Source organism: Labrus bergylta, chromosome 3 (assembly GCF_963930695.1).
Source record: "Labrus bergylta chromosome 3, fLabBer1.1, whole genome shotgun sequence".
NCBI lineage: Eukaryota > Metazoa > Chordata > Actinopteri > Labriformes > Labridae > Labrus > Labrus bergylta.
Genome location: NC_089197.1, coordinates 36,354,718 through 36,377,809, shown reverse-complemented (window position 1 = coordinate 36,377,809; position 23,092 = coordinate 36,354,718). Strand labels below are relative to the sequence as shown.

At 38.3% G+C, this 23,092-nt stretch overlaps 2 protein-coding genes across 5 annotated transcripts; both read right to left on the bottom strand.

Moving 5' to 3' along the window:
• Positions 1–2,712: 2,712 nt before the first annotated feature.
• On the bottom strand, positions 2,713–15,497 carry LOC136178612 (uncharacterized). Of its 2 annotated transcripts, XM_065953240.1 has the most exons (6): positions 14,589–15,497; positions 14,324–14,365; positions 13,820–13,927; positions 12,455–12,568; positions 12,083–12,199; positions 2,713–11,446 (listed from the first exon to the last, which is right to left on the bottom strand). In XM_065953240.1, the coding sequence occupies exons 1-6, from the start codon at positions 15,487–15,489 to the stop codon at positions 11,262–11,264; spliced, it is 1,467 nt and encodes a 488-aa protein (XP_065809312.1). In that variant the 5' UTR covers positions 15,490–15,497; the 3' UTR covers positions 2,713–11,261. The 2 variants fall into 2 exon arrangements, with proteins under 2 accessions (XP_065809312.1, XP_065809313.1); XM_065953241.1 differs by lacking the exon at positions 14,324–14,365.
• Positions 15,498–15,716: 219 nt separating this feature from the next.
• LOC114922078 (uncharacterized) lies at positions 15,717–23,092 on the bottom strand. Of its 3 annotated transcripts, XM_065953242.1 has the most exons (10): positions 22,956–23,092; positions 21,726–21,841; positions 20,805–20,961; positions 20,554–20,589; positions 19,834–19,935; positions 19,358–19,453; positions 17,931–18,032; positions 17,350–17,502; positions 17,111–17,227; positions 15,717–16,613 (listed from the first exon to the last, which is right to left on the bottom strand). In XM_065953242.1, exons 7-10 carry the CDS (start codon positions 18,030–18,032, stop codon positions 15,717–15,719), a joined length of 1,269 nt encoding a protein of 422 aa, XP_065809314.1. In that variant the 5' UTR covers positions 19,358–19,453; positions 19,834–19,935; positions 20,554–20,589; positions 20,805–20,961; positions 21,726–21,841; positions 22,956–23,092. The 3 variants fall into 3 exon arrangements, with proteins under 3 accessions (XP_065809314.1, XP_065809315.1, XP_020514118.1); XM_065953243.1 differs by lacking the exon at positions 17,111–17,227; XM_020658462.3 differs by lacking the exons at positions 19,358–19,453; positions 19,834–19,935; positions 20,554–20,589; ... (1 more) ...; positions 21,726–21,841; positions 22,956–23,092 and adding an exon at positions 18,129–18,303.

The following is a 23,092-nucleotide window of genomic DNA, read 5'->3' as shown; positions in this document are numbered from 1 at the left end:
CCTTCCAGTTCAAGTTGAAAGTTGAGCGATACTTTAATATGTATGGTCTACACCCCAGATTATAAAGATAATGGTAATGTCAAAGTAACATTAACATAGGCTACATTATTGCAAATAAATAGTTATAGGTTATCCAGAGGCGGAACTGTTTTCATGATCACAGAAAAATGTCAATGGGTCATCAGAGACACTGTAGTAACGGTGCAGTTACCATTGAAAACGACAAAGCACAGAGAGGCTATTTGTTCTGCAGCGAAGTTTAGGCAGAATTTAACCCTTAGCTTTTGATTTATAAATTAGACTGTGTCACAGTTTGTCAGACGCATAAGCCGCGCATTCCTACTGAGAATTAGGTCCGGATTTTTCCAATAGTTTCTGTTAGCTACACATAAGACAGCCATAGCTAGCTAAGCCTTCTGCTTAGACTTTACTATGAAGTGGGAAAAAAAAGGATTAGTTTAAAAGCCCCTTGCAATTCAGCATTGACACTGAAAACGGATATACTGAAATAAACTAATCAAACCGAACTTTACCATTTGGTGCTAATGCTAATTTAAGAGGGCTTACACATGCTACTTACCTGTCATCGGACCTGCTCTTCTTTGTCTCCGGAAAGCATTTCTGGTGGCACTCAAAATGTTGCGTTCACTCCTTTGCATTGCCAGTTCTTGTCTTGCAACATCCAGCGCATTCCACACGCGATTAATTACATTATTAAAACCACTTTCTGTGGCAGCTTCTTCTGAAGTCTGGCTCATGACACCGATAGCTTTGATTAGCAGTTGATGTCTGCCGCCACCTTCTGGTTATATTTGACCGTGAAAAAAAGCATAAAAAGCACAAAGAATCCCACTGCAGCTGTAGTCTACTTCTGAACTTGCAATTATGTGTCTGTCTTAGATGTTGTTGAAAAAGATTAAAACGCTTCAGTTGTAGGCTGTGTCTGGGTTTAAGAAAATGTTAGTTCGATTACAGTGAAAACTTAATATTTTATTTCACACATTCTGTTATAATTATATAGTTGTTTTTATTATTATGATTACAATAGTTTTCCTTACAATTCTGCTATGATAACAATTATAATTACATTTTGGAAACAATATTATTTTAAAAGGATTATGGTTGAATATATGTATTCCAACCATTAGAATAGGCCTATAATTGAAAATAAATGTATTTTAAATAAAATATTAATATTTTTTATTATAATAATATGTTGCTTAAAAGAAGACATTGTCTGACTTTTATTTTGCTTTTTTAAATCACGTTATGACCTGGTTGGTTTATTTCCAGTTCACATAGAAACATGCTGTCATTTGAAAGACACAAAATAAATTGATCCTATAGTTAAAAAAAAGAAAAAAAACATTTAAAAAGTATAAATATTTGCATATATTTCAGTGACATGTCATTGCTTTAATTTCCCACAAATACTGCAATCACTAATAATCATTAATGATTTTCATAACAAATAAAACAAAGTTTAAAAAACAAAGATTGGACTAGAGATCAATACTTCTCTGTAACATACATAAAAATGTAATATCAGATTTGGTTTTGAGCATGGGTCATAAAATTCTACCAAAGGGCATTCAATGTGTTACCATTTTGTGAAAGTATAACGTAAAACAAAAAAACAAAGCTTAAAAAATTAGCGACAGTTTATCTCAAGGTACTATTCAGCTGGTCCTTTAAGGCTGGCAAAATCATTGGTTTGACATTGATCAATCAAAATCCTTGTCCCGACTGCTTCATCAGCATGCATACTACTAGTGCTACTAGTACTACTAGTGCTACTAGTAAGAGCCTAAATGTTCACTAGTAGTACTAGTGCTACTAGTGCAACTAGTACAACTAGTGCAACTAGTGCTACTAGTAAGAGCCTAAATGTCCACTAGTAGTACAAGTACTGTACACATTAGCAGCATATATAAGTATAGCACCATCTGGTGGGCATTTGCAAGTAGTATCTTAATTTTATACTTTAATCAAAAAAACATGACCCCTCATATGATAAAATAAATCTTAATGTATGTTGCTTGTGCACTTATATCTGCTCACTGCCATATGTATCTTTTCTGCTGGGCTTACTCGAAGCTAAACCAAGAAAATTTAGTAAGTCCATAACATACCGATCCTGCAACTGACACCTAATGGCCGAAATCCATATCTCTCTGCAGCTACTTATTGTATAAGGGTTATTTCTCCAGATGTAAGAGGCTGACTTTATATTTATAAAAAAAAAAAAAAAAATCATTGAAACATTTATTTCAAGTTTCAGGCTTGTTACTTTTTTCCTGTTATATTTTCTTATTCACATTAGTTTAATAATTCAGTATACACTTGTCCTAAATCCTAATATTTTATTCAATATTTTGCATGATCATCTAGCAGATAAACTAAATATAAACACATTTCTTTCATGATTTAAAAAAAAATATTTAATTTTTCACTTTGCAAGTTTCAAACTAGTATATCTTTCATACTTTATATTGCCATATTTTCAATGGCAAGAAAAAAGCTAAAATCCTTGAACATTAATGTTGTGCAAGATTTGATTTTATTCAATCATACTACTATATATAAGTATTAAGTGATGGGTTATTGTTTATTTTTTGACAAATACTGCAATAAAGAATAATCATTAGTGATTTTTAGAACAAATAATACTAAGTTTAAAAAACAAAAAAGTTGAAAAGATGAATAACAATGTAACATCAGATTTGGATTTAATCTGTGCATGGGTCATAAAATTCTATCAAAGGGCATTCAGTGAGTTACCATTTAGTGATAATATAACATGAAACAAATGAACAAACCTTCAGAAATTAGTGCTGGTTTAACCGAAGGTACTATTCAGATCCGGCCCTTTAAGGCTGGCAAAATCGCAGGTTTGACATTGACCAATCAAAATCCTTGTCCCGCCTGCTTCATTATCATGCGGTCAACTAGTGCTACTAGTACTACTAGTGGACTGCCAGTTGACCTTTACAAGTTAACTAGTAAGGACCAAATGTCCACTAGTTACACTTGTAAAACACATTTCGACTTTACTAGTAAACTAATGATGTTCAAAAAGCTTAACTAGTTTATTACTAAGGTAAACTAGTGAGGCTTTAAATGCATACTAGTTAACTAGAACGAGTCAAAATGTCCACTAGTTTACCAGTTAGACCATGTGTGACCTTGCTAGTTAACTAGTGAGGCCAAACACAGTTAACTAGTTAATAAGTAATTGCAAAATGTCCACTAGTTGTACTAGTAAGGGTCTTTTTGGCAGTACTAGTTAACTAGTTAGATAAATTGTCAGTCACAAGTTAACTAGTAGTCAACAGATCAGACTACTAGTTGACATCTGTGTTCAACTAGTTAACTAGTAAAGGGTTTTAACTGTTCAGCATGTAAACTTGTCAAATGATAACATTCAACTAGTTTACTAGTCAAAAGCAAATGTCCACTAGTATGCTGTTTTGTCTTCAACTAGTTTACTGGTGAGGCCAAAAAGACACTAGCTAGTTTAACTAGTGGACAAAAAGGCACTTACTAGTTTACTCGTAAACTGTATAGGGCTTTACTAGTAAACTAGTAAACTAGTAAGGTTAAAACCGCCCTCAGTAGTGTGACTAGTTGACATTTTAGCTACTACATGTTAACTAGTAAACGTTTCCGAGCCTCACTAGTTAACTAGTAGGTTTAGAAATATTCCAACTAGTGTTACTAGTTTACACATTGTATCTTACTAGTGACCTAGAAAGGTAAAATACATCTTCACTAGTGTTACTAGTTACCATTATGAGATTAACTAGTTAGCATTTGTGTTGAGCAAACAAAAATTAAAACTACTCAACTCACCAAAACACAACTTGATGTCTGCTTTGCTTAAAATGAGAATGTTCACAACAAATACATTTCTTCAGAAGAATTACTTCAGGATAAAACTCTGGATTAAAGCAACAAACTAGTTCATTAAGAAAGTCGCCCTGGCTGCATCATTATGTTCAACAACATAACAACATAAACTAAGCCACAGCTTGCTGTCTGTTTTGAAAAAACAACAAGCAAGAAAAGTAAATCTTCAAAAGAAAAGAAAATTTTTCTCAAGAAAAATGTCTTTTAGGATTAAAAATTCGGATTACTGTGCATTTACAGTGCAATAAAGATGGTTTAGTGAAGGCCTCACACGGGGCACCATTTGTTGGGATTGTATCAAGTCAACTTTGGTTATATTCTTTAATAATTATACTTAATTATTAATAATATAAATAAAATATCATTAAACTATGTTTAATCTCGTTTTGGGGCACCAACCTGTAACCAGGTAAATATAACCAAAATATCACTCAAATTAGTTATTTAATTACTAATATTATTAATAATGAATAACTATATTTAATAAATTGAAGGTGTGAAATCCGTACACAAAGCCTTCGCACCCAGCTTACATCACAATGTAAATACACCAGTAATCACAAACAACTGCTCTCTTAAATTATAACAGAATTTATTTAAACAAAGCAACACCAAAATCAATGAACTCAATTAAACAAATAACTATTATAAACTAATCTAAGCAACAAACATTATCAAGCAAGGCTTGTGGATGAGGTGTAAATGTGTGTGTGTGTGTGTGTGTGTGTGTGTGTAGATGAGTGTGTATGTAGATGAGAGAGAGAGAGAGAGATGGTGGAGAGAGACAATGCACCATGTGGCTTCGTCACATGTTGACAAAATGGTGGACAACAAAGGAAGCCGTGTGGCTACCTTTTGAAATAGTTTGAGCTCTCTGAGCTGAGTTCAGTAACTGTTACTTAAACACCAGAAAGCCAGTGGCCGGACTTTGATTCAACGGCGGGTACACTGGTCTTTCTGATTGTGAAAGCCGTTGACTGAAGGTAAACTAGCATAGCATTACATACATAGACGAACACAGCAGTTCATTACAATAAAACAAATGCAGCAGCTTACAACAGATAATAAACAGAATGTGACGTCTTGTCAACAATGATGCATAATTGTCAGTGGTTATAAAAGAAACATAACTATTTCTGAAACTATTTCTGCCCAGACCAAAGCTCTTACTTGGGGTAACTCCTGGTGACTGTTGCAAAGTTGGTTAAATCGTCACTCTGTTGAATGTTAAATCAACAGATTCAGGCAGGTTTCCTTCGTGGCAGATGTAGGAGGAGGGTAGCAGGATTCAGATCTTCGACCAGAGTGCTGCTCTATAGGGTCTTCTGGTTGCAGGAGCCGAGTTCTTTATGTGTCCTTGTGGATTCAGGGATCAGTGGGCTTCCTTCAGCACTCCTGTCTAGATGGTTCAATGACGTCTTACGAAAAATCAAAAAGGAAAGAAACTCTTCTTTTTGCTCGAACCTGATAGCATCTGATTGCGCCCAAAACTCCTAAAAATATGCCGTGGAAGTAGTCAACTGAATCCTCTGATGCTTGAATTCAGCATGTGAAGAGCTACCTATACTGAGCAACCTCCGCTCTGGAGTTTTAACCTATGTAAGCCAAGAGGAGGAAAGGCTTTGTCTCGAATGCTGGAGTCCATCATATGGAGAGGGTATCCTCTGATGTCGGCAGACCACACTTGAAGAGAAGGAAACAATGCCTTACGATTGCTTTTAAAGACTGGAGCTGCCTGTGGGTTTACCTCAGGCCTCCTCCAATGAGGATAGAGAATTCAGACACCCCCCCCCCACTTTTCACACCTATTCATTGGTTTCTGTTGGGGGGTTGCTGGGCTAAGACCCCTTTGTTCAGTTCCCTCCAAAATACTCTAGTCAGGCTTGAGAACTGTAATACAGGCCTGAGTCCTTTGTCCCATGCACATGGCTGAGGCCCAACAGTGTCTAACTAGTTAACTAGTAAAATGAAAACAGATATCGACTAGTAAGATAGTTCTAATCCTGCAATCCAACTAGTTGACTAGTGTGCAATATGTAAATGCATATTTGCTTAGTTTGCGCTAGTTTACTAGTAAAATATTTAAGCCTCACTAGTTAATTAGTACGACTTGTAAAAATGATACTAGTGCAACTAGTGGACATTTGTTCTCTTACTAGTTAACTAGTGAACATTTAGAGCCGCACTTGTTAACTAGTAAGACTAATAAAGCCATCTCTAGTACAACTAGTGGACCTTTCTGCTCTTACTAGTTAACTTGTAAAACCTTTTTATCCTAACTAGTTACCTAGTATGGTCCATATATATTCCTTTCTATCTTACCAGTGGACATTTTGGCTCTTACTAGTTAACTAGTAAACATGTTTAGGTGCACTAGTTAACTAGTAGACACACAATTTTTTGTACTAGTAGATATTTTGCACCTTACTAGTTAACATGTAGGAATTTTTGCCTTCTACTAGTTTACTAGTAAGTCTTTCAACGTTCTACTAGTAAACTAATGCGGCCAAAGACTTCACTAGTACAGGAAACTGAGTTTTGATATCAAGGATATCTATTAAATCTTCAATCGGCTTTCCATACCACAACAGACACACAAACACAACACAAACAGACACCCACACACACACAGACACCCACACACACACACACACATAGAGACACAAAAACAGACACACACACACACACATAGAGACACACACACACACACACACACACACAGACACAACACAAACAGACACAAACGCACACAAAGACACAAACAGACAGACACATACACACAGAAAGACAGACACACAAACAGACAGACACAAACAAAACACAAACGGACAAACACACAAACAGACACACACACACAACAAACACAGACACACACGCACACACAGACACAACACAAACAGACACACACATACAGACAGACAGACAGACACACACACAAACACAACACAAACACACACACGCACAAACAGACAAACAAAACACAAACACACACACACACACACACACAACAAACACGTACACACACACACACAGACACACACGCACACAGACAAACAGACACACACACATACAGACACACAAACAGACACACGTACAAACACAAAACAAACAGACACACAACACACACATACACACACAGAGTCTGTGTCTCTGTGTTGTTGTTGTTGTTGTTGTGTCTTTTTGTCTCTGTGTTGTTGTTGTGTCTTTGTGTCTCTGTGTTGTTGTGTCTTTGTGTCTCTGTCTTGTTGTGTCTTTTTGTCTCCGTGTTGTGTTGTTGTTGTGTCTTTGTCTTGTTGTGTCTTTGTGCCTGTGTTGTTGTTATGTCTTTGTGTTGTTGTGACTTTTTGTCTCTGTGTTGTTGTGTTGTCGTTGTGTCTTTGTGTTGTTGTGTCATTGTGTCTTTTTGACTGTGTTGTTGTTGTGTCTTTGTGTCTGTGTTGTTGTGTCTTTGAGACGTTGTGTTGTGTTGTTGTGTCTTTGTGTTGTTGTTGTGTATCAGTGTTGTGTCTGTGTAGTTGTGTCTTTGTGTTGTTGTGTATCAGTGTTGTGTCGTTGTGTTGTGTCTGTGTTGTTGTGTCTCTGTTGTTGTGTCTTTTTGACTGTGTTGTTGTTGTGTCTGTGTCTCTGTGGCGTTGTGTTGTTGTGTCTGTGTCTCTGATGTGTTGTGTCTGTGTCTTTGTGTTGTGTCTGTTGCTGTGTCTTTGTGACGTTGTGTTGTGTCTGTGTTGTTGTTGTTGTGTATCTGTGTTGCGTTGTTGTGTCTCTGTGTCAATGTGTTGTTGTGTATCTGTGTTGTGTTGCTGTGATGTTGTTGTGTCTCTGTGTTGTGTTGTTGTTTCTTTGTGTCATTGTGTTGTGTCTGTCTTTGTGTTGTTGTGTATCTGTGTTGTGTTGCTGTGTCGTTGTGTCTGTGTCTTTGTGTCTTTTTGTTGTTGTGTCTTTGTGTTGTGTTGTTGCTGTGATGTTGTTGTGTCTCTGTTGTGTTGTTTTGTTGCTGTGATGTTGTTGTGTCTCTGTTGTGTTGTTTTGTGTAATTGTGTATTTGTGTATCTGTGTTGTGTCTCTGTGTTGTGGCTTTGTGTCTTTGTGTGACACTCTGAGCTAAAAATTAAACATGTTTTTGAGACACTTGTTCTGACTACATTTTCTAACTCAAAGTGTTTTTTCAAAGTCAAAAAACTGTTAGCAGTAAATCAGACAAAATCTGTTGAAACAGCTGTCCTGGTAAAAAATGAGCACAGTTACATGAAATAACATCAAAATTAACATTCCCTCAGCACAGACAACGCTATTAACAGCTTTAGTGATCAAATTTAGCGTCTCTTGTGAAGCTGAGATCGAAAGTTACATAAAACATGTTTGAGACATAAAGTGACACTTACATTGAATACCTGTTCTGTCTACATTTTCTAACTCAAAGTGTTGTTTTAAAGTCAAAAAACTGTTAGGAGTAAATCAGACAAAATCTGTTGAAACAGCTGTACTGGAAAAAATGAGCGCAGTTACATGAAATCACATCAAAATCAACATTCCCTTAGCCAGACAACGCTATTAACAGCTATACTGATCAAATTAAGCGTACCTTGTGAAGCTGAGCTCAAAAACGACACTAAACATGTTTTTGAGACACAAAGTGACACTTACCTGTTCTGACTACATTTTCTAACTCAAATTGTTGTTTCAAAAGTAAAAATACTGATAGTAGGAGTAACTCAGATAAAATCAGATGAAACAGCTGTACTTGTAAAAAATGAGCGCAGTTACATTAAACAACATCAAAATCAACATAGTGATCAAATTAAGCGTATCTTGTGAAGCTGAGGTCAAAATTGATATAAAACGTGTTTTTGAGACATAAAGTGACACTTGCAGTGAAAACCTGTTCTTGACTAAATTTTCTAACTCAAAGTGACGTTTCAAAGGAAAAATACTGTTAGGAGTAATTCAGACAAAATAAGATGAAACAGCTTTGCTGGTAAAAAATGAGCGCAGTTACATGAAATAACATCAAAATCAACATTCCCTGAGCAACACAACGCTATTAACAGCTTTAGTAATCAAATTAAGCGTATCTTGTGAAGCTGAGCTTAAAATTGACATAAAACATGTTTTTGAGACATAAAGTGATACTTACAGTGAATACCTGTCGTAGCGTTCTGGAAACCTTGGTGGTTGCCACTATATCGACCATGGGCTTTCCAACGGTACCACCCACGAGTCTCTACGACGTCGGGTTGGGTCTGTAGGGGCTAAATTTTAATTATTTTTAATTTTTCCAAATTTGTAACTTTGGAACGGAAGGTCGTAGAGTCTCAGGGATAAGACCAGCGTTCAGCGTACCCGAATTATGGCAGACGGATGTGTTTTTGGAGTCTCTCCGTAATCAGGGTCAGGAGTTATAGGTGAAAAGGTCGCCCATGTGAAATGATAGTAAGTGAAAATTGGGTAGGGGGTTAAGGAAAAGGGGGTATTAACCGACGTGCTACCCCCTAGCACGTTGAAAATTTCTAATAACTTTTGATTGGTTGGTCGCATAGATTTGGAACCAAGATGCTACCCCCCAAAAAGGGGCATGGCCTAGCCAACGGTACCACCCTCGAGTCTCTATGACGTCGGGAAGTGCTCAAAGTTGATTGGTCGGACTTTGTTTTGGCCACATCTTGGGAACGGAAGATCGTAGAGACTCAGGGACAAGTCATGCGTGTTCAGTGTACCCGAATTATGGCAGATGGAGTCTGGACGTACCGTTGTGGAGTTATGACCTTAAACGTCTTACCCGAATGACTAAGTGTTTTGTTAAAAAAAGTTCCCCCAGAAAGTATTTAGGAGCACGTTTCAGGCCATTTGGAGTCGATAAGTATATGTAATACAATTAAAAATTTTCCATACTTTTTTTCCCGCTAGGTGGCGCTATCTCCGCCAAATTATAGAAACGAGTAGCTGGGCTCAGTCCGACTCTGGATCCGTCAGAACCAGGTGTCTAGCACCTTCCTGGGCAAAGTTATGAACTTAAAACCAATTGTATTACAAATGTTGACATTGAAGTTCCCCACTCCTGAACAGTGATAGTTATTAACCTGAATTTTTGTGTGTGTGTGTTTCAAACCTACCTGCATTGGATCCGACGGTTCTAGGAGGAGGTGTAAGTGTTTTGGTGAAATGGTCAGGTTTAGTAGAAAGGTCAGGGTAAGGCTTATGAAGAAAGGTAAGTATGGGGACAGAAAGGTAAGTATGGGGACTCTTTGGTTTGGTCTCTTGGATCCTTGGGATTCTCCAGAATAGCTCTACCTAGTAGTGTTTACTCCTGCCTATGACACAGGAGTAAGCACTACTGGGTAGAGCTATTCTGGAGAATCCCAAGGACCCAGGAGGCACTCAAGCCCTCACGCCACGTTGAGGCAGAGTCCATGTGAGGGTTTTTTTTAGGGTTAGGGTAGGGTAGGGTTGTCTTTAGGGTTAGGGTTAACCCCTAACACAAACACAGAGACACACAAACGGACACACACACAAACAGACACAGAGACACAGAAACAGACACAGAGACACACAAACAGACACAGAGACACACACAACACACACACACACACACACACGCACACACACGCACACAACACGCACACAAACACACATACAGAATCACACATACACAAAACAAACACAGACACACAACACACACAGACAGACGCACACAGAGACACACACACACACACACACATGCACAGACACACACACACAAACACACAGACACCCACACACACAAAAAACATACACAGAGACCCACGCACAGGCACCCACACACAGGCACACACACACACACACAGACACACACTTTTTTTCCTTACAGCCCCTTAGGAAGAGCCCGGACGGCTCGAAACGTTGTGCCCCTGATAATGCACTTTTAGCAAATAAACATGTTTATATTTGGGAGCTTTAGTGTTGCGAGTCCTTTTTTGCATCTGTAGTATTTTTCCGACTCAGCACCTAACTAAGTGATGTGCGTGTGTTTTTTGACTTTTACAACTACACATAGTATATTTAACTAAAAATTGTAATGTAACAACTAAAACTAAAAATGTAACTACACATGATGTAATTACTTTAATGTAATAAAAGCTCATAATGTTATAACCTGAACATACTACAAAACAATGAACGCATTACATTACAACAGTGTAATGTGCATGATGAAATAAGCTACAACATAATGAGAAAGTTATATTATAAAGTAAGCCAAAGTGTTGTCATTTTGAGAAAACAGCATAAAAAAAACTGCTGCATGCTTAGTTTACAATGTTATAATTTCCTCATTCACTGAAATACTTTCACTCTATTTTTCTTCGCAGAGCAGAAATTCAATTTTTAAAGTATTTCACTGCCCTCCAGTCTCTGCTCTTCAGGGCTTGAGGTTCTGCATCGATGCAGCGCTGGCAGTCCTCCTTCCCTGGGACTTGGTTCATCACAATGAATTTCTTTAAATGTCTTTGTACTGCAGCACATCCTTCTGGTGTCCAGTTTCTTTTAACAGCAGTTTGTTTACCTAAACGGGCATAAAAAGGACAAGTTACAGAGTTTTGAAAACTTTAAATCATAACTAGAACTGAAATACTATCAGATTGATTCAACTGGTCATCCAATGAAGTACTGACTTGGTTGAGAGACCATACAGGACTCTCCCACAGTCAGAAAAATATACACAGTTTAACCAAACATTAACTAAATGGGTGCCTTATACCTCTTTTGCACACAAGTGTCACAGAACTACAACCTAATAAAGACCAAGTGATGGAGGTCTTTTAAAGTTAGCTTATCCATAGCTTAGTCAACCCTAGATTTAAAATATTACCGTAAAATCTGGTGTATAAGACGCACTTTTAATACCTATTTTTTCGTCTGAAAAGTTGGCTGTGTCTTATACACCGGTGCGACCAATATACCAGTATAAAATACTGAAACACGCGCTGTCATTACAGCGGGTGCAGCAGCCACTAACTGCAACCTGACGTGCTTAAAACCCATCCCCATTCAGTGTGTATTGAAAGCTGAGTGCACGCTGTGCTGGAAAAGACGGCGACACTGACCAGGCTGGCTGTGCGACTTTTTTCACATCTTTTCCCCCTCACAAGGTCACAACCATGCATTTACAGAAAACAGTGGTATATTGTGCTGTACTTACCTCTCTTTTTTTCAAACTTCCTCCTCTGGTTTTGGGCAGACGCTGTAGAGGTGCTTTCTAGTAGTGATGCGGTGCTGGCCTCATCTTCTGACCCCTGGGCTTCTGCCACCCTGGCATCTGGTAACAGAAAATAGTTTAAACAAATAAATGAGACAGCTATTGATTAAAATATGAAATATGACTATGAAGTAGCTCTCAGTAAGCTGGCTGCATTTTGATCTTTGTCATGTATACCTTGATTGGTCATAGTGACAACTATAAAATTGTAGTAATAGAGAGTAAAGATTTTATACAACTATATAATTTGTACATGGTTCCTGTGTCTTTTACAGATAAATGGACAGAATTTGTACATTATTCTTCTCAGCTCACCTCTAGTTTTTGCAGAGCTTCTCTGGTTTCGGGCAGATGCTGCAGAGGTGCTGTCTGGCAGTGACATCACACTGTCCTCATCTTCTGACTCCGGTGCCTCTGTAATGCTAGCAACTAGGTACAAAGAGAGGCCATTTTTAAAAAGCAACCGTGCAATGAGGCCACTGAGACCTTGCAAGACAATGAGTGCACTGACTGGGAAGTGTTCATCTCCCAGACAAGTGTGACTGAAGCTATTGATGTTCTCACAAATTATATTATCTTTGTGAACACATGGTTATTGTATTAAAAGTGATAATGATGAGAATCCAGGACCACTAACAATTTGAAAGACACAAAAAGGAAATCAGTCTTTGCTTCAGGCAACAGGACTGAGGCTGAACTTATTCAAGGCAGGCTAAATAATGAAATAAGACAGGAATTATAAGACAAAGGTTTTCCAAGAGGCCAAAACCAGGGATGTCTTGAAAGGTGTCAAGACATTTGCTGGCTTTCCAAACACTGAAGTCCAACCTACGCACAGCTGCAAACTGGAGTGGGAGGAACTGAGTACCAACCTTACACTGATATATGTAGAGTTTTCGCCCAAGGGATATTGAGGGGGTGCTCAAGAGAATACATGCAAATAAAGCCCCTGTGCCTGACATTAAAGCAGACGCCTTTTTGGAGCTCCACTATAACTGACACTGGCGGTAAAAGGCAGTAAAACTAAGCATGTTTAAGAGTGTAGATATCTTGGCAACCCCATCAACGACAAGCTTATTTTGAAGAGCAGCAGTAAACTGTTATTCTAGAGTTTCTGGGCCAGCCAAAAGTATTCTGAGTTTTCTACAGATGCTTTGAGGAACCTTTAACAACCCAGTGTGGTTTGGAGCAATAAGTGCTGAACTGAATCCCTTGAACAAGATTGTGAGGACAAGGAACAAGATCATCAGACAGGGACAGGAGCCTCTCAGCAGCATCCACAAGAGACTTACAGGAAGACCTTATAAATTGCAGTAGAAAACGCATACCTAACACCCACTAGGCCCCCATGTCCTCTGTACATCTATATAGGTCCTTGTCACTCAGACTAAAAGGGTTTCTCCCCTCTACCCTTAAGCCCACTGCTAACAACACACTAACCTTTGCACCTACTTATACACCATTATTGTCAGGAGGGCTGTTGTAGAAATGTGCATTTATTTCTTATGAATAGTGTTTTTCTAAGGTCCTTTAAGAATTTTACAAACACAACATATGCCATTGATGACCTGAGTCATAATTGGTTTGTGTTTGTTGAATTTGTTTTGTCTGTAAACTGTGTCAACCAAGTTCCTCATTGAAAATAAAATAGCACTAACTGAACAGACTTGAGATGTTTACCTCTCTTTTTCGCAAACTTCCTCCTCTGGTTTTGGGCAAAGCTGCTTTCTTGTAGTGTTGTGGTGCTGGTCTCATCTTCCGACCCCTGGACATCTGCCATACTGGCATCTGGTAACAGAAAATAGTTAAAACAAATAAATGAGACAGAAGTAGCTTTCAATAAGCTGGCTGCATTTGATCCTTTTCTTTCATGATAATTTAGTATATAACGTGAAACTAAGGTGACTGAGAAAGTTGTGCAAACTCTTCTAATTTGACAGATGGGGAGTTTAAAATATAACAAATACATTTTTTCAAAATTAAAGATTCTATAAAAGTCACCAAATATATGAATGCTCTAAATGTTGTGTGATAAGATAGTCACTTTTCCAAATGTGCATTCCCAAAAATTAACAATAAGTAGGGGAACCTGTTGTCATTGCATAGCCAAAGAAAACTGTTACAAATATTACAATCCAATAATTGATCATTCATAACCAGTGTAAAACAATGCTTCACACATACCTTCCATGACCTCTTGTGAACAGGCCTCAATTTCAACAGTCTCTGAAATGTGTATTGACAAAATACTGTATGAATGAGTTGGACAGATGAAAGTGTAGTGATTCACCTCTGACAATCAAGAGTACAACAAGGGAAACATAAACAGCTGGACTGATTAAATAAATAGTTGAATTTAAATTGCGCTGTTATAGTCAAACTCTAACCACTACAAACTTGCTCTGTTCAAACCTTTATCTTTGCATTAAAATATATTATGACTAAGTACCGTTTGGATCAATGTGAATTTCATCCAGGCTCTTTCCTTTGTATTTTCCGAGCTGTCCCTGTTCCAATGCCAGGAGAACTTTGCTTATCTTGGCGAGCTGTAGGGTCCCCTCTGGAAGGCGGTAGTGCTTTCTGTGTACATCAATGTTATGCCCAAGGAAATCTGCCAGCTGGTCAAGTTCTGTGTTCTTCAGATTCAGTACAGTAGAGAGCGTTGCTATTTGTTTCCTGAGTTTTGTTGAGGTTAGAGCTTTGGGATTTTTGATATCACTACATTCATGCACTAACTGTCTTATGCAGTCAGAACCCCTGAGGTGGTGGACAGAATGAGGCAATGCAAACAAGAAACCATTTTCAGTCAGTACCCCACATTCTTCTCGCTTCTCAACCAGAGTATCAAGAGATTCCCTCATGAGTGGAGTGAGGAGAACAGGAACTTTCCTTCCTCTCTTTCCAACTATGGTTATCCGGACAAAATGTTTGCAAAGCTTCTGCTCCAGTTCTGTAAGGGCCAAGTTAACATCTTCATGCGTTTCTGATTGGTCTCTGGACAAGTACACAGACAAGGGCATTTTGGATACTTCTCCTTCTCTCCGGCGGTTGAAGAGAATTACTTGCTCCAGGGTCACTTTTGTCAGGTCTTTCCAGTTCGAGGGGGAAACCTCTTCTTTCAAGGCATCCAAGTGTTGCTGTTGTTTTTCAGACAGCTGGGAAGGAAGTCTTTGGACATCCTGTGTGAATGGTAAGAGCTGAGGACAATTCCACTTAGACTGGTGGAGCTGAATCAGTGCTTGGCTTGCAATGTCAAATTTCCAACTTTCTTGGTAGAGCTGAGCAAATTCCTCAGCACCTTTGACAATTTCTTTATCTCTGGCCTTCAATCCTTCTGACTTCACAAACATGGCCAAAGCATGTAAGCTGTGTCCAACTTTTCTGGCCAGTGATGGACATTTATATTTGCCTGTTTCATCACTGAAGCCAGCTAAGCATCTTGCGGCAGTTACAACATGAACATACTTCTCAGGTTTTATGAGTTCTTTTATAGTCTTTACTGGTGCAACTTTTTTTGCAGCCACAATCAGCCTGCCAAGCTCCCTCAGCTTTTGTCGGATATATTGATGTTGGCTGATTACTCTTTCGTTCTTCTTGAACAGTCTGTAGCCGTACTCCAGAATGCAGCTGTCTTGCTTACAGCTAATGCAATCTTGTCTTGATTCATGTCATTCAAGAACTTCCAGTATGCATCACTAAATCCAGGTGGAGCGCGTTCAGCAAAAGCACACAGTGCCTGGACCCTTGTTTTACCTGGTTTAGATTTTTTTTCCTGAGGCTTGAATTTGCAAACCTGAAAGTGTCGCCACAGCACTCTTTTTGTAAATAGTCCATAGCAGTACACACAATGTAGAAATTCTTGTCCCTCAGTCTTTTTCTTTGGTTGTTTGAAAGGAATGAGCTTTCCTTTCTGGCTCTCGAAAGCATTGGTGTTATGTTCAAAGTTTCCTTTGTTTCTAATGAAATCTAAGTGCAGTCGTCTTTCTTTGGAGTTGTTTGGTAGACTGAACGCTTTTGTGACATCAATTTCATCATTGTGCATACGCAACAAATGTCTCAACATTTTTTGAACTACTTTTTTACAATAAAAGCAGTGATGCTTCTTGTTGTAGAGTCTTGAACCATCCTCCTTCTTCAAAACTGGATTCACATAGATGGATGCATTGTTTTCATGGTTTTCAAGGGCATCCTCATCAGCAGGACCGTTGCTTTTTTCAAAGCTGCTGCTTTGACTGGAAGACTCAAACTGGCTCTGACTGGGAGACACAAACTGGATCTGACTGGAGGACTCAGACTGGCTCTGACTGGAAGACTTGCATCTTGTAAGACTAGTAGAAACTTCGTTCATATTTTTAATTGTCATGGGTATTTCCAAGCTGCAGTCACTGTCTGTGCTCTCCTCCATTGGACCTGGAATATACTCTTCTTCGCTGTCTACACTTGAGGCATCTGATCCTACAAGAATCTTTTGAATCTTAAGAAGAAAAAGAAAGCCTAAATTAATAACTCAACCTCCTCCCTACCTTATATATGTTTAAAATGTATTACAGTCTAGGAGGTTTAATACATGCTAAAATTATGTACATTCAGAGTAGGATGAGTAAAATTCAGAGTGCTTTCAGTCAAATAAATTCACATCTATAGAGAAATACTGTTAAGTTACAACAGACTAAGGGACCCACATTTAAAAAGAATTCACTATATCAATATTAAATTTATATTTAAAAAAAGATCTAGCACAAATCTACTACAATATCTGGGTAGATAACTTTAGTGACTTCAAAAATTTAATAAAGATTCCTTCAAACACTAAACTTCCTTACAAGAGTAACAGGCATGCTCATGATGATAGTCTTTATGATTGCATCTCTCTATATGCATGTCTGGAACTTTAGTAAAGGAACTTTGTTTTAAGTTTGGGAGGCACTACCCTCAAAGTGATTACCCAAAAAAAGTAATTAGGAGACTTACAGGACAGTAACAGCCTCTCCTTGGCCTTTGTGAAGCCATCTCAGACTTAGATGGGCCCTCTGCACTGTCATCACTTGAATCATAGAGGGCATCAGAAAAATCTGGAACTTTTTTCATCTACAAAAAAAGAGTGTGTAGTTATCCTTTTTTGCAAACTATTACAATTAATTACAGTTGACAGATTTAAAGGGGAAAGGTCTGTCACTTACTTATTTGCATTCAAAGTGTCAGGGCCATACCTGAATGCTTTCTGTCCTTCTCAGCTTTGGAACAACTTCAATGTCTGATTGCACATCGGAATGGTCCTTTGTGGAATCCTCATCATTGAATTCTTCCACATTACTCTCAGTTGAATCACTAAGAGTTTGAGGAAAATCTTGTAATGTATCCAACTGCAAATAAGAGTTATGTTAGGGTAAGTTATCTCTTTTTTGTTTAGATATACAAACCTACATGTTAGAAGTAAATACTCGAAGGTTATGTCAGAATAATGGAGTAAATATATCCCAATTTGTTCGTCAAATGGGGAGGTAAGAATTAAAAAGGCAACCCCTTTGCAGAACTGTACTGAAATTGTTGAGAAAATATGAATGAATGCAATAACAATATTACTACTAAATTGGCAGCACCTACAAAAATCAACACCACGCTCACCAAGTAGAGCAACAGACATGTGCAATGATGACCATATGACCAATGATATGTATGTCTAACAGTGTAGTTATTAAAAGAGGTGTTCAGTTTGGCAGGGGTTAACCTTTAAGTGAAAACACAGAGCAATAACAAAAAGGCTTTCAGGATGGTAACAGCCTCCACTCACCCTTTGTGAAGCCGTCTCAGACTTAGACTGAGTAGAAGGGCCCTCTGTACTGTCATCACTTGAATCATAGAGGGAATCAGAAAAATCTGGAACTTTTTTCATCTGTGGAGAGTGTTACATTATGGTACAGTTATACAGTTTTGTTTGAATTTATCAAAATCAATTACAGGGAAAAGATTAAAGGGGTAAATGACTGACCAATAAATGATTGGTATTTAAAGTGTCAGGGCCTTCCAGAATGCTTTTTGTCCTTCTGGACTTTGGAACAACTTCATCATAGTGTGGACCCAATGGCTGGTCATTTAAACAATTCTCATCAGTTTCATCATTGTCAGAATAATCTACCAGGGATGGTCATCTGGCAGTAAATTCCTAAACATCATAAAAGACGAAATAATCAGGGTGTTAGAGCATAACAACTCTTATAAACACTGTGGTGCAGTTACTATAAGCAGACAGTACATACTTCACTCTAACTGTGCTGGGCTGGTAGCACCAGTGTTAGTGAATTCGCGGTTATTTGTAATGAGGCTCAGGAAATTAGAAAAGAGCCTTTTTTTTCCCTCCACATGAAAGCCCACATGCTTTGTGAATTAACGGTGTGGATTTGGCTCCTTTGCACAGGTTCAAAAAGTGCAAAAGTTGCACAATACTTCAGTGCAACAGTCCCTCAGTATAAACAAAAAGCAGAATATATTCCTGGACATAAAAACATTCACAAGTTAGAAATGTTTGCATATGTGATGACATTTTTCTGATGGGCATTAAACTTTGAGCCAAGTAGAATTATTCTTTAAGGGTTCTCAAAAACTCTCACAACCTCAAAAAAGAGGCTGCAAAGTTCTTATTCCTAAATGTTTTCTTCATCATGCAGCAGTTTAGAATGTGTAAAATTAGAACTGGGAATACTAATGGTAAATTTAAAAAAGTGAGAGGAGTCACCCATCGATAAACAATCACAGAAAGAAAGCTCCACACAGTGGGCCCCATGAGGGTCATTTTTATAGGTCTCCCTATCTTGACATCAAAAAAGAGGCCCAAAAAGGGATCTCACTTCAAACTATTTTCGTCACCATGCAGTTGCTCATAAAGTGCATTATTTGTATTCTGAAATGCTTAGTTTGTATAGTGAGAAGTGTTGTCCTGTAGGTTAACAGTCACTGACAGAGGGGTCCATACGGAGGGCCCAATGAGGACATTGTGTGTGTGTGTGTGTGTGTGTGTGTGTGTGTGTGTGTGTGGAAGAGAAAAGTTGGAAAAAACTCTTGCAGGAAGAGTAATATAGAGGGCCCCATGAAGACATGCACAGGAACATGTGAGTGTGTATCACGAGTTAGCTGACCAAATGGAAGTCAAATAGAAACTAGTCAGTCAAGTAAATAGTGTACCCTGTACCAGAACTCAACCACATTCATTCTTTCAATTACCTTTGGGCTAGCATCCTCATCCTCATCATGGGAAGACAGATTAACAGGAAGAACATCGGTCTCTTCTTCCACTGCAGAAGTCTGCTTGTATGTCACCTGGTGTTAAGATATATAAAACAAGATGGCAATGAGCTCTGACAGAAATAATAAGTCCAGACACATTTACAGGTCACAAAAGTTTGCTCACATTAAAACCATCTCTGAAACAGCATGTTACTACTCTTTATCAAGAATTAATGATAAATATCGCCTCTCTCAATACTTCCTACAACTGCAGCTATATCAGCAACTCTGACAACATGAATCAACTGCAACTGATCAAGTTAAAAAAAAAAAAGTGATAAAACTTGCAACTTTGACTGAAAACCTGCACCAGAAAAACAATGCTTATACCTTCCACACAGTTCGGAACTGCATAGTGTTGAGTAAGTTAACATAGATATTTTGTAATGGCATTATCCACATTACTTCATTACCTGTACCCCAGCATAATCTCCCTTTGAATCCTCATGGGAAGTCAGCACTGTAGGGAAGGTGTTTGCTTCTACTGCCACAGCAGAAGCCTTCTTGCTTACAGCCTAGAATTAATATAAACGAGACATGACTTTATGATCCATTTCTATGTAAAAACTCATGTAAAAATGGAAATAGAAGACTGGCCTATTTTTTTGTTCGTAAAGCAGATCTCTTTAGCACCAACACACCACTTATTAAGCACTGGTTTCAGCCTTGTGTAGACATTTTCTTTGATTAGAATGAAAGCGTGATGCAGCAGTTGCTAAAGGAATGATCTGCATACCCAAGATGTTTAATGTGGACTGCCCACAAATGTACTATAAGATCTTATGGTCTTCAAATACAGCCATTGGCCAGTTTTAGGCACTTCCAATGTCATTATTTTTCTTAGAAAAAAATACTTTCTAGTCTATGACTAAGACTATGACTCAAAGATTCTCAATTACGAGACACGTTATGTGAAGTGAACTTAACAACTTTAAAAATCATGTAGGGTGACCAATGCATAATCTAACAAGCTCACCTTTTTACGCCATGGCCATTTTGAATCACCATAGTTGTAATCAAGTTCAGTTCCTATTTCTATGTTCTTCACCGCAAACAGACACAAATGTGGCCTGTTGTTCACTACAACTTTTTTCATGATGCAGTTTGGAGATTTGTGGTTGTCATTCACTAACCTTCCAAGGGAACCATCTTCTTTGGATGCATCAATACTAAAAGATAAACAAAAACAATACATCAAACTTAGTGCTACTCAAATATCAACTTTTATAAAGTGTCTCTTCACAGTTTGATTTGAAGAGCCACTTAAGATATAGAGCACATTAAGTCTAACATTTTACTTGTTAATTCATGAAATATTTAAACACGTTTCAGGTCTAAACAAGAAAACCGTAATTGCTCCTGAAAATACATCTCATATACTTACCACCACTTGCGTTTCTGCCAATCAAATTCATACAGGAATGTACTCTGTATCTCTGAGTAGTGCCTTGATTGGCATTCTTCCACTGATATGAATTCCCCCCTGTACTCCAACACAAAAGAACCTTTCTCGATTGGTTGGGTAGCAAACACTCCTCTTCCTACAAGGAAACAGAATTAACCCAGATCAATATGTCGTCCCCCTCCTTTGGGAATATCTGTGAGCTGGATTTAATTTCCTAAATGCTCTGAAAACATACCAGCTTAAATAAAGAGATGACTTTATCTAGTAATTAGCCAAATTGAATGCATGATGGTCACTGGTCTAATGATGTATTTTTGTTCCTTGAGGATCTTCTCTTTACAGTTGTGTATCATATATGTCTTTCTAAAAATGTTTTGTTCGTGACATGACTTTTAAATATATGGGGTTTCTGTTTAACAGGGACCATCATGTGTTAACCACGTGACCCATGAGCCTGTATTTCGGTTCTCTGTTTGTAAAACTAATTCTACGCATTAACTTAAAATGTCACCTCTGAAGATGCCTGACAGTTGCACAGATTTCAGTCCTTTCACGTTTTTATTACTGTCTTCTATTGGTCTAGCACCTACCTTAGTGGTATTTGAATGTGCTGGACACTATACAGTAAATACGGCAGAAATAAAATAAATAACTGACTGTATTTGATTTCACCAGTGTGTACATGAAACTTCTCTGATAGAATTCAGGCTTATTAAGACATGCCTATACCTGAACGCATTGGATTATAACAAAACAGCAGATTGAAGCCAGTTTTTTTCTGTAAAATATCTTCTGACAAGTAGCCAAAATAGTTCTTCATTCCAAATGTGTGTGTTAATGAATAGTATTTAGAAATGCAATGCTGTAATTTGCAGCTACCAAAGGGGCTTGAGGTCATACCTTTGATATTGTTGATAAATCTTTCTGCAAACCATGGCTTGTCTCTCGAAGACAGAATTTACGACTTTGCATCTTCGACAGGCTTTATCCTGGACTTCCTTTTGGACATCATGGCTCTGTGAAAATATTTTTATATCATTACACAGCTGTGCTACATGAGAAAACAGACTGCTCATTAACTTAGACATAGACATATTTATGTTCGAAGGTTTCTGATATTTGTTGGAAAGTTATCAGAGTCGCATCGCACCTTATTTTATTTTTTAATTTTCACAGTTATGAGAACATAGCATGTGATACGAGTATCGCAATTTTGGATTCATGCTTCAACTACTGTGACTCCTCCACATAGATCATGAAATCACTAGCAAGATGGCGGCGCAGTCAGTCGCAGCGGCCCAGCGCTCTTCACGTCAAGGCAGCTTTTATGTTTTAATTATGTTGTATTTATGTCTTTGTCATCTCGACGAAGTAGCAGTTACACGTATACAGTACAGCAGATATGAACTTTTCACTGTTGCTGAGAAAAATGAAAGCTTAATGCCTGAGCCGGACTGGAACTTTATACCACCTACATACAAACCCCCAATTTGCAGAGATAAACTATCTAACTAATCGGAAACCATGGTTCAACAGTGAGGTCAAATCCAACACCGGCTACAAAGACAGCTACACAGCCTCAAGCCCTACAGACATAACACTACCTGACACTCTGAATGAGTTTTTTGCCCGCTTTGACAGACTGAGACCAACATCTGCTCTGCAATGCCAGTTACGGACTCTCCTATATAAGATTGAACTACATCAAGTCAGATCCACCCTGCGCAGAGTTGACACCAGGACAAAGACAAACAGAAACAGTTTCTTTCCACAAGCAGTGAAATGTCTCGGACACACACGGACACACACGCACGCACGCCCGCGACGCATTACCTGACTAGGCCCAAAGCCTTCAGCGACACATTTAACATAAAGCAGAGTTTATGTTACAATGCTTTGTCTGGCTGTATGTGAACGTTTTGACCACTCAAACATTACGTTACGTGTGATCGGATGGCCCCTTCAAACACGGTCAATTACAAAAATACAAGCCTGCGGCGAACACTATTAGCACTTACCTGTAGGCTACGTTAGCACAACAACGTCTTCCATATATCAACACTTTCGTAGTAAAGTACGAGACGAGTTTCTCCACAGAAACAGCAACAACACATTTATCAAATAGCTCACCAGACGTCTGTTAACGTTAGACACCACGTTGAAACTCCACACTGTAGGTATTACAATCCACCGTGTTGTTGTCACTCGGGTATCTCATGAATATTCACGTGCTTAATTAGCCATGTGCTCGGCTGCGCGCAGGAAGC

Bases quoted from the DNA above. Each gene is read 5' to 3' on its own strand.
- LOC114922078 (XM_065953242.1), bottom strand. From the start codon at position 18,032: ATGAAAAAAGTTCCAGATTTTTCTGATTCCCTCTATGATTCAAGTGAT. The intron at 17,503-17,930 runs GTGAGTGGAGGC...TCTTATTTGCAG, and splicing joins CTGAGACGGCTTCACAAAGG to TTGGATACATTACAAGATTT. The intron at 16,614-17,110 runs GTAAGTCTCCTA...TTTCTTCTTAAG, and splicing joins GGAGAGGCTGTTACTGTCCT to ATTCAAAAGATTCTTGTAGG.
- LOC136178612 (XM_065953240.1), bottom strand. From the start codon at position 15,489: ATGTTTGTGAAGTCAGAAGGATTGAAGGCCAGAGATAAAGAAATTGTC. The intron at 12,200-12,454 runs GTGAGCTGAGAA...TTCTGTTACCAG, and splicing joins AAGCTCTGCAAAAACTAGAG to ATGCCAGGGTGGCAGAAGCC. The intron at 11,447-12,082 runs GTAAGTACAGCA...ATGCCCGTTTAG, and splicing joins GAAGTTTGAAAAAAAGAGAG to GTAAACAAACTGCTGTTAAA.